The sequence below is a fragment of the Halictus rubicundus genome, chromosome 7 (genome assembly GCF_050948215.1).
Source record: "Halictus rubicundus isolate RS-2024b chromosome 7, iyHalRubi1_principal, whole genome shotgun sequence".
Classification (NCBI taxonomy): domain Eukaryota; kingdom Metazoa; phylum Arthropoda; class Insecta; order Hymenoptera; family Halictidae; genus Halictus; species Halictus rubicundus.
In genome coordinates, this window is record NC_135155.1 from 2,617,598 (window position 1) to 2,627,061 (window position 9,464).

At 41.5% G+C, this 9,464-nt stretch overlaps 1 protein-coding gene across 1 annotated transcript; it reads right to left on the reverse strand.

Annotated features, from left to right (window-relative positions):
• Positions 1-5,069: 5,069 nt before the first annotated feature.
• On the reverse strand, positions 5,070-9,238 carry LOC143355536 (cell division cycle 5-like protein). Its single transcript, XM_076790428.1, has 11 exons — positions 9,011-9,238; positions 8,662-8,927; positions 8,453-8,583; positions 7,883-8,385; positions 7,634-7,808; positions 7,129-7,563; positions 6,930-7,048; positions 6,695-6,853; positions 6,333-6,614; positions 5,968-6,244; positions 5,070-5,569 (listed from the first exon to the last, which is right to left on the reverse strand). The coding sequence occupies exons 1-10, from the start codon at positions 9,053-9,055 to the stop codon at positions 6,029-6,031; spliced, it is 2,331 nt and encodes a 776-aa protein (XP_076646543.1). The 5' UTR covers positions 9,056-9,238; the 3' UTR covers positions 5,070-5,569; positions 5,968-6,028.
• Positions 9,239-9,464: the final 226 nt, after the last annotated feature.

Genomic DNA, 9,464 nt, shown 5'->3' on the forward strand with positions numbered 1-9,464 from the left:
CGTTATTCAAAGGTTCGAATAAAAAAAGTATCTTTGTCGAATAAATAATTTTATTCAGACCTAAGGTATATTTACTGTTGAAATTCAACGATACCATAGCGTCTTAAGCATAAGGATTTAGGCGTAAGGGGCGGTTCTCCCAAGGACAGAAGGACTCAGGCGGGGTCATAAAGTCGAGACCGTAGTCTGTTAGTCAGTCTGGTAGAAGCAGCTAGCCTGTGCAGGTCGCAACTTTAGAAAGAGCTATCACTTACACTATTTACATAAGGATTGAACACTCGATACGCGGAAACATTGTGCCGTTATTTATACTAACACCTTTATAATACTAATAAAGTATATACGGAATAAAGTGTAGTTTGCTGAATAACGTACTATTAAAGAACATTTCCAACAGGTTATGGGCCCAGGACCCTGTGTTTAGTGTTAAATAGTGTACTAAAGTGTTTGCATAAAGACATCTAAAGACATTTTTTAAAGTAGATCGAAACATAAAGTGAAATCATAATGGCAGAAAGTGCGGGATTTCGTTTCGCTATTCAAAAGTTAAATGGTGAGAACTACCCAGTATGGAGCTACAGAGTGGAACTCCTACTGATAAAGGACAACTTGTGGGATGTCATAAAGAAAGATAAGCCTACTACGCCTGATGATGCATGGTCAAAAAGGGATGACCAAGCGCGTGCTACAATTGGATTGCTGGTGGAAGACAACCAGCTACAGCACATAAGGACCGCGAGAACAGCACGAGAGGCATGGGAAGCATTGAAAGGCTATCACCAAAAGGCTACGCTGACAAGTAAGGTACTTTTATTAAAAAGAGCATGCAGAATGATTCTAAAGGAAGGCGGGGATATGGAAGAGCATATCACGACGTTTTCAAATTATATAAACCAACTGGCAGCTCTTGGACAGGAATTGCCTGATAATCTTGTGGCAGCAATTTTATTAGGAAGTCTACCAGAATCGTATGAAACTCTTGTAACTGCTTTAGAGAGTAGATCCGAAAATGAGCTCAGTACTCAATTTGTAAAGAGTAAATTAATAGATGAGTACAAGAGACGAAAGGGCGCGAAAGATGCTAAAGACAATTTTGAAGAAGCAGCTATGAAAACTGCTTATAAGGGAAACACTAGCGCGCAATCAAAGAAGGATTGTTTCTTTTGTAAAAAACCAGGACATTTCAAAAGCGAATGTATTAAATATAAGGTCTGGAAAAGTAAACAGGAAAAAGCAAACAAAGTTTCGAAAGAAAAAACTTCGATGGATTATTGCTTTTACGCAAAGGACGGAACGGCTAAGGAATTGTGTTTCGGGGCGAAGACGACCAAAGGGAAAGCAAATTCTTGGGTTGTCGATTCGGGTGCGACAAACCACATGGCGACAACAAGGGAATTTTTCCATGAATTTGACTCTGGCAGGAAGGGACACGTTTGCCTTGCAGACGAAGAAAAAATGGCTAGAGTGGAAGGCATGGGTGCAGGGATAATCAGGTACGTCGACGTTCCTGGGAATGTTTCAGAAATACACATAAAGGATGTGCTGTACGTTCCGACCCTTGACTGTAATTTATTATCGGTCAAGAGGCTTACGAAGGACGGATACAGGCTTGACTTCAAGGGACAGAAGTGTCGAATTATAAAAGATGGGAAACTGCAGGCGACCGTATGTCTGTCTCCAGAGCTGTACGAGCTCAAGACGGTCGAAAAAGCCTGTGCAGTAAACAGTGTCATAAATAAGGGCCACACTCAGGATTGCCAGCATGCATGGCATCGGCGTTTCGGGCACCGAGACCCGGTCGCAATTAAGGAGTTGGCCGAAAAAGGTCTAGCGACGGGAATTAGGGTGAAGGACTGCAAGACGCGCGAGACCTGTGAATGCTGCGTGAAAGGTAAAATGGCACGAATACCTTTTCCCAAAGAATCAGTCAATAAAAGCCGAGAAATTTTTGACCTTGTACACACCGATGTTTGCGGACCTATGCAAACCATGACTCCAGGTAATAAAAGATATATTTTAACAATCATAGACGATTTTTCTAGATATACGAAAGTTTGCCTAATGAGTCGGAAAAATGAAGCAGCTACATTCATCAAGAACTTTATTGAAATGGTGAAAACAGAATTCAATAAGAAACCTAAGGTAATAAGGTCGGATCGAGGTAGGGAATATATTAACGAAGATTTGCAAAGTTATTTAAGGAATCAAGGAATCAAGTCTCAATTCACAGCCGCTTATTCGCCACAACAGAACGGGGTAGCAGAACGGAAAAATAGATCTTTGCTGGAAATGGCAAGATGCATGCTACTGGATGCAAATCTTGAAAAGAAATACTGGGGCGAAGCGGTATGTACAGCAAATTATTTGCAAAATAGGTTGCCAACCAGAGCAACAGGAAGGACTCCGTATGAGCTGTGGTATCGGAGAAAACCAGACGTAAGCAATTTGCATGTATTCGGATGTAAAGCATATGTATATGTTCACAAAGAACAGAGGCAAAAATTAGATGACAAAGCAGAGAAATTTATTTTTGTCGGATACTCTGAGGAGTCAAAAGCATATCGACTATTAAGTAAGGAAACAAATCGAGTAAAAATTAGTCGAGACGTAATTTTTCTGGATGGGATCCGTGAAAAGAGAATTGATACAGAAGATTTAATGCACGATGAGGTTACAATTTCAAGGGCCGAAACGACGGTTACAGCAAATCAAGGAAGCGTGCAAGAAGACATCACGGAAGAAATATCGTCATCGGAAGAAATATCGTCATCGGAAGACGATAGCGAAGGCAGGTTTTGTTCTGCAGACGAAACGGACAGTGACTTTCACTTGAATTTAGGCAACAGAACAATTCAGTCGCAAAGAAGATGTTCCGAAAGGTCAAACAAAGGCGTACCACCGAATAGGTATATGGCGGCGTCTTTAAAGGCAAAATTAGAGGACAGCGAACCCAGGAGTGTGCAAGAGGCGTTAACAGGACCACTCAAGGACAAGTGGAAAATTGCCATCGAGGATGAGATTAAATCATTAAGGGAAAATGGCACATGGGACATCGTAGAAAGACCAAAAGATCGGGACATTGTCACTAACAAGTGGGTTTTCAAAACAAAGCGAAACGTCGAGGGAAACATCGAAAAGTACAGGGCTCGACTCGTCGCGCGGGGGTTCTCACAGAAATATGGGACCGACTACGACGAGGTCTTTGCACCTGTTGTCAGACAGACTACCCTTAGGACATTTTTGACCATAGCAGGTCAAAAAGGTATGTCGGTCAAGCACTTCGATGCAAAAACGGCATTTTTGAATGGAAACATCACCGAAACAATTTATATGGAACAACCCGAAGGCTATGGCATACCAGGTAAAGAGGATTACGTTTGTAAACTCAAGAAAAGCATTTACGGATTGAAACAAGCAGCGAAGGTATGGAATGATAAGCTGAATGGCATATTAAAGAAACAAGGGTTTAAACAGAGCGGTACAGATCCGTGTTTGTACATAAAGAGTGACGGAAAGAAAATAGTTTATATAATTGTTTATGTAGACGATATTTTAATTGCGGCTAAAAAGGTATCAGATATAGATGAAACAGCGAATCGTTTAAAAGGGTATTTTCATCTATGCGATTTAGGATTATTAAGGTATTATTTAAGTATGGAAATTAGGCGTGATAAGGACGGTTTTTATTGTATCAAACAGTCGGAATACATTAAGAAAATATTAACCACATTTGGATTACAGGACGCAAAAGACTCTAGCATACCTTTAGATTTAGGATACATAAAGGGCAGACAAGACTTTCCATCCATGCCGGAAAATAATAAGTACCAAAAACTAATTGGAGCTTTGTTGTATTTAGCAGTTAACAGCAGACCGGACATTTCAGCAAGTGTTGCGATTTTGAGCCAGCACAATAAGGACCCAACAACGGTTGACTGGACAGAAGCAAAGCGAGTTGTTCGTTATTTAAAAGGAACAATGAACTACGAACTAAGACTCGGTCAAATAGACGGTAAGACAGGCTTAATAGGCTTTGCAGATGCAGATTGGGCACAGGATACAACAAATAGAAAATCGAACAGTGGCTATCTATTCCTGTATTTTGGAGCACCAATCAGCTGGGCCTGTCGAAAGCAGTCGTGTGTGGCATTATCGTCCACCGAAGCCGAATACGTTGCACTCGCAGAAGCATCGCAGGAAGGGGTCTGGTTGAGAAATCTACTGAAGGATTTTAACGGCAAAACGGAAGATACGACAATGATCTATGAGGACAATCAAAGTTGCCTCAAGCTCATAGAGAATAGGAAATTTAGTAATAGGACTAAACATATAGATACTAAGTTTCATTATCTTAAGGAATTAAAGGAGCGAGGAACTATAGATTTTGAGTATTGCCCTACTGACAACATGTTAGCGGATATGTTAACTAAGCCGTTAGGTAGAGTTAAGTTAAAATGTATTGCGGAACGTTGCGGATTAATCGGTTAAGAATTGCATGCGGAAATATGGTTATCGTTGAGGAAGGGTGTTGAAATTCAACGATACCATAGCGTCTTAAGCATAAGGATTTAGGCGTAAGGGGCGGTTCTCCCAAGGACAGAAGGACTCAGGCGGGGTCATAAAGTCGAGACCGTAGTCTGTTAGTCAGTCTGGTAGAAGCAGCTAGCCTGTGCAGGTCGCAACTTTAGAAAGAGCTATCACTTACACTATTTACATAAGGATTGAACACTCGATACGCGGAAACATTGTGCCGTTATTTATACTAACACCTTTATAATACTAATAAAGTATATACGGAATAAAGTGTAGTTTGCTGAATAACGTACTATTAAAGAACATTTCCAACATTTACTATTAATTATACGATTACTTAAAGTTATAGGAACATAATATATTTTATATACAAATCCGTTTCTACTCATTTAAATAAAGCAAGTAATTTAATATAGATTATACTTCACTTTTTCTACGAAAACCAAACGAAATGAACAGTTACTACTTAAAGGTAATAATGAATTTTACCAAATCAGTGGTTCAGTTTAAAATGAACAATAATGCTGAAGTAAAAGTTGGTTTCAAGATTTATTTTTTATACTTTTCTTCACTTAACAGCTATATTATTTTAATTAACTTTTTGCGTACAATAAATTATATTCACATTAAATTTGTTCAGTCCAGAAATACTGAATCGTCAGTCATGCACAATTGCTTTTATTTATATAAAATTATTATATATACTTTCTGGTGTAGCGGCTAGCTGGGCGCCGGAAGAGAAATCTTCAGCGCACCAGCGCCAAGAAAGATTTATGGTTTGCACAGCATAAGACGCTATTTGTGAGAAAACGTCTTTAACGTTTTTGGCCACTTAGCGGACAGATGTGTCCTTGTAGTTCCTAGCGACGAACTCAATAGCGCAAGTGGACGCCATAAATTTTGGGTAGTCTAAGGGTCTCCAGCCTAGAGTGTCCCAGCGACGCGTGCCTGGTTTCTATCACCCGGGAAAGCTGGGCCCATTGACGTAAGCCAGCAGTCACGTACCGCACTTAGCACGGGTCCGGAAGACACCCCGCTGCATCACCAAAATTAGATTTTTAACAGAACGACACGCTCACCCTTCTCACGCACGAGAGGCGTGGAACGTGGGCGTGTTATGCAAAATGCACGGATTGGTGGAAGTTCCCCGCAAGGACTTCCACCAATCAGCCAACAAGCATTTTTGAGAATATAAGGCAGAGACTACCGACGCGAAAAGGAAGTCACGAAGTCGAGACACAGCCGCGTATCCGCCGAGTGACTTAGAGTCTAGTCCGGTCGTTGCTAAGTTGCAATAACAGTTCAACCGCGAGTCGAAGCGAATCGCCGGTTTTAGTCGAACCACCCCGGACGCTCTCGCGACATCACTCTTTATTGTAAATAAACGACTCAGTCACGTACACCTGATTTGAACACTTATTCTAAGGCACCCACCTTATATAACCCTGTTCCTTCACTGGCAAGTACAGTCATTATATTATATATGTATTTAACATTATTGCAACTGATCTTGTAATTGCGCGTATCGTACTTGCAACACGCGTTCTCGCTCTGTTTGTCTGTTAACGTCTTCCATAAGTGCATTCACTCGTCTTGGCACCGCCGCTTCTTCCTGCGTTTGCAAGAATGTAAACGTCGAAAGTTCTAGATGCGCCTGCTCTATTTGCTCCCACAAATCGTGTAGCTGTTTCGTTAATACTTGTGCTCTAGTCTATAATTTGGAAAATTATACGAGTGAGCAACTAAATTTGATATTGACATTTAATTCTAATTTTTTATAGCAACACGAGTCTGAATACCTGATACCCTCCAGTGAGAACTTTCAATTTCTTTTCCATTCTGGCGGCTCGCTTGGCTTCCCCAGTCATGTGCATCCGATTTTCTTCTAATTTTCTCTCGCATGCTTCCACTCGGTCTTTCTTTGAAGCCAGCGTTGCTCGCGTATAACGTTTCTGAGTTTCCAGATACAAAATCTGGGACAAGCATTCCTCCCACACAGTCGTGTAGGAATCCAAACTAAGCTCTCCGTGCGCCATACCTTCCTTCACAACCGACATCTCGTCGATCAAGAGTTTCTTGGCCTAAATCGGATACGTGTTTAATAATTAAAAATATTTTTTCCTAAAACTTCAAATGGAGCACCCTGTACTTCTACACTTACAGAAGTAAGCTCTTCTTCCTCAAAATTAATGTACGGATGCTGTTCTAAATACGCTTGGGCTACCGAACTCGAGGCACCTTTACGATTCTGTTGCAATGGATTCTGCAGTGAATCGTATTGCATCATCGTGATCATTTCTCTTTTAATCAGCTCCTCGGCCTAAAATCAAATACCCATTAACAATAACTCTGTATAGCACCTATATTAGACAATAATAAATTCTATGTGACCGCACTCTTTGTAAGTCTGTCAACGAAGTATCCATAAACGGCCTCAAAATGTTCATGTTCACGTCAATCGGCCGTGGCAAGTCTCGCTGTATGACTTGCGATCTACGCGACAGTTCCCTCTTCCCTGCAAAGTATAATACAATTATTCCGAACAAAGTATTTTGTATTAGATACGAAAGTGTTTCCATCTATATCGTTACGCACTCTGCTCCATTAATTCTTGCTGTTGCCTGGCATCTATGTCAGCTTGATCTTCAACGATTTCGGTTGCAGGTGTGGATGCATTTTCATCTCTCGTTTCCCCTTCGGGGACTACTATCTCGTAATCGTTGCGCGGCGTTGGGAGAGAGCTGAGTCCGGCGCGCAATTGTTCTTTAACTTGTTTCTGAATCAATGGTGTTTCCGATCCATCCAGATTTTCGTCCGGATTGATGTTGAGCTTGTCGCGGACAGGCGTGGTAGCCAAAACTCCGTTTTGCGTTCGTATAGACGTCGGTGTGTTGAACGAATTCGCCGGAGTCCCGTCGCTGCGTTGCGAACGGAAAGGTGTAGCCAAAATTGTGTTCGGAGTCGCCACGGCGTTTGTAGTAGGGACGACACCGGTGAAGTCCGAATTGGTTAACGGAGTATTTAGCCCGCCTATAAATGAAAAAGTCAAAGCGTTAGTATCTTCAACGTGTATCATCTTCGGATAAAACACCTCACGCACCTTTCAGTGGAGTATCAACATGAGTAAGAGCCATAACGTTCTGGGCTTCTTGAAGAATTCTATCTGTAGCAGCTGGAGTACGAGGAGTTACAGCCGCGTTTGTCGGTAAAGAATAATCGGCCAGTAAACTGTCCGATAATGTGATTCCACTTTCAGTTGCAACTTCACGGGCTACCTGTTATAAAAGGCCGACATTTAAATAGCTGTACACTTCATAAATTTAAGTACATGTGTAATTTTAGACTATACCTCTGACGCTCTTCCAAGCTTAACAACTTGTTGTAATTCTTGGTCAGATATCTGTGGCTCTGGCAGAACCAGTTTACTTCTTTTCTTTATCGGCTCCTCGTTATTAAGCATTCCCATTGGAATATCATTCTCTTTGCGCTGTTTTAATTTTTGCTTGTCTTTCCTACGTTCCATTTCTTCCTTCTCTTGCCTTAATTCCCCGTCTAAATGTTGTTGTCTCATTCTAGAGAAGTCGATAGCCAGTGGATCCACATGCTCGTTGGACGTATCGTAGAATCCAGTTGCAGGCCGCTTCTCGAACGGAATTTCGGAGTTGTAATTAACCCCGCGTTTCCGTTTATTCTTGTGCGAGACAGTAATACCAGCAGCCCTCAATTCTCTGCGCTTTTGTAGGGCAGCCAATCTGCGAGCTTCTTCCAGTTGCTTCTCCCTGGCTTTACGCTTTGCCTTTTTGCCCTGAGTATTCGCAAGCCTGGCACGTGCCTCGGACAGCATCTCCAATTCTAAAAATAACCACTTTTATACATCTTACATGGAAAAAGAAGTAATGGTTTATAAAATAGATTCTACCATCTTCGTCCATGTCTTTAGGATCTGGTCTGGCGGGTTTTGTTTCTGGATTTGGATCAATTTCTCCTGGTTTGAGTTTACGAGGGTCATCTGCTGCATCATCTCCTTCTTCTTTCTTCTGAGCTTGATCGCTGATAAAGAAAACGTATTGAATACAATAGCGAATTTAAATTCTACTAAAATTATCCACGATTGTATAGGTAGCTTACAGTAAATATTCATAACGCTCTAAACATTGAGCTGCAGTACGTCCGATAATTGGTGCAATGGTTCTCCATTGTGTCGGCATCAATTTAGCAAGATGTAATAACTTCTCGTCTTCTTCTCTGCTCCATTCGGTCTTCTTGATACTTGGATCCAACCATTCGAACCATCGTGCTTTACATTGTTTGGCAGATTTTCTATGCAATAATGATGCTATCCGACTCCATTGGTTTTTGCCATATTTCATCACAGCTGCTTTCAGGATTTCATCCTATAAACACACCACATCAAATGAAGGAAATATGTTTTATAATCAAAATGTAAATTCTAGGTTAGAAATTGTTTTCTTCTTACCTCAGTGTTCCGCCAAACACCGCCCTTTATCATAATACGCGGCATCTTTTATGTATTTTTTATTGTCGTATGAGAGAAAACAAACAATGTACAAGTTCCGTTGATTGCTTTAAAAAACCTGGAAACTGGATTTACTCGACGAAGGCTGATACAAGAGAGAGATTGATTGGGACTTGTTAACGGCGGCAAATCCGCCTTGACTCGTCGAACACGCAGAGTCTAGAACGGCGACTCGCTCTTGCCGCTCGCACGCGGCTAGTGCCGGCGACGCTAGCGCTGCGGCAAGGTACGGAAACGCACGTAGCCCCTCCAAAAAAATAATTAGAGCGTCCTCTCCTCTGTCAGTTAAAGAACTACTCATTGAAGTAATCTCATAAACTTTCATCTATGGTGGTAGTACCAGAGAGGAATGAGAGTGCTCACGCCCGGGGTTTCGGCGTTCCCACTTTCGTGA